The sequence below is a fragment of the Fulmarus glacialis genome, unplaced genomic scaffold (genome assembly GCF_000690835.1).
Source record: "Fulmarus glacialis isolate BGI_N327 unplaced genomic scaffold, ASM69083v1 scaffold25825, whole genome shotgun sequence".
In the NCBI taxonomy this organism is placed as follows: Eukaryota; Metazoa; Chordata; class Aves; order Procellariiformes; family Procellariidae; genus Fulmarus; species Fulmarus glacialis.
Window position 1 is genome coordinate 21898 of NW_009212861.1, and position 624 is coordinate 22521.

The 624-nt window shown below is 51.3% G+C and overlaps 1 protein-coding gene across 1 annotated transcript in view; it reads left to right on the forward strand.

The window, feature by feature from the left end:
- Window positions 1–190, forward strand: part of KLHL12 (kelch-like family member 12) — a 22081-nt gene extending 21891 nt beyond the window's left edge. The window contains exon 11 of the mRNA XM_009578014.1: window positions 64–190. Coding sequence (XP_009576309.1) covers window positions 64–190 — 127 coding nt within the window. The remainder of the gene's footprint in view (window positions 1–63) is intronic.
- Window positions 191–624: the final 434 nt, after the last annotated feature.

A 624-nucleotide genomic window follows, 5' to 3' on the forward strand; every position in this document is an offset into this window, starting at 1 on the left:
CTCTGAATGCCTCAACCTCTTCCTTCAGCAGCATCCCTCACCTGTAACTTTCTGTCCTTGCAGATACGATGGCAACTCACTGCTGAGCAGCATTGAGTGCTATGATCCCATCATTGACAACTGGGAAGTGGTAACCTCCCTGGGGATGCAGCGCTGTGACGCTGGAGTCTGCGTCCTTCGGGAGAAGTGATCTGGAGGGAACTTAGAAAGAAGAACATCCTAAAAAGTCTCGGCTGGAGGAAGAGTCCCAAATGATTTGCAGTGACTGTTCTTGAGAGTTGTGGATGCTGTGGAAATAGGCACCAGAACAGCAGCTTTCTGTGCTGCTTTTGACTAGAGCATGTGCATAAACATGTTATCTCAGCAGTCATTTGAATTCGGGGCTCTGTGTGAAGCTGGAGAAATGTGGTGAAGTAGGCCAGGAGAAGCTGCATTCTCTGCTGTTCCTGTGGCTAAGTCTATTGGCAGAGCAGAGATGCCCCCAGCCTTGGTATCAGCCAGCCTGGTGAATGCTTCCAAGGACATGTACATAAAACTGGGTGGTCTCTTCAGCCGCTGCAGGACCACGCAGGTCCTGTGGTTGCTCTCAGCCGAGTGGATGTGCGAGGGTGAATCCAGCTGCTC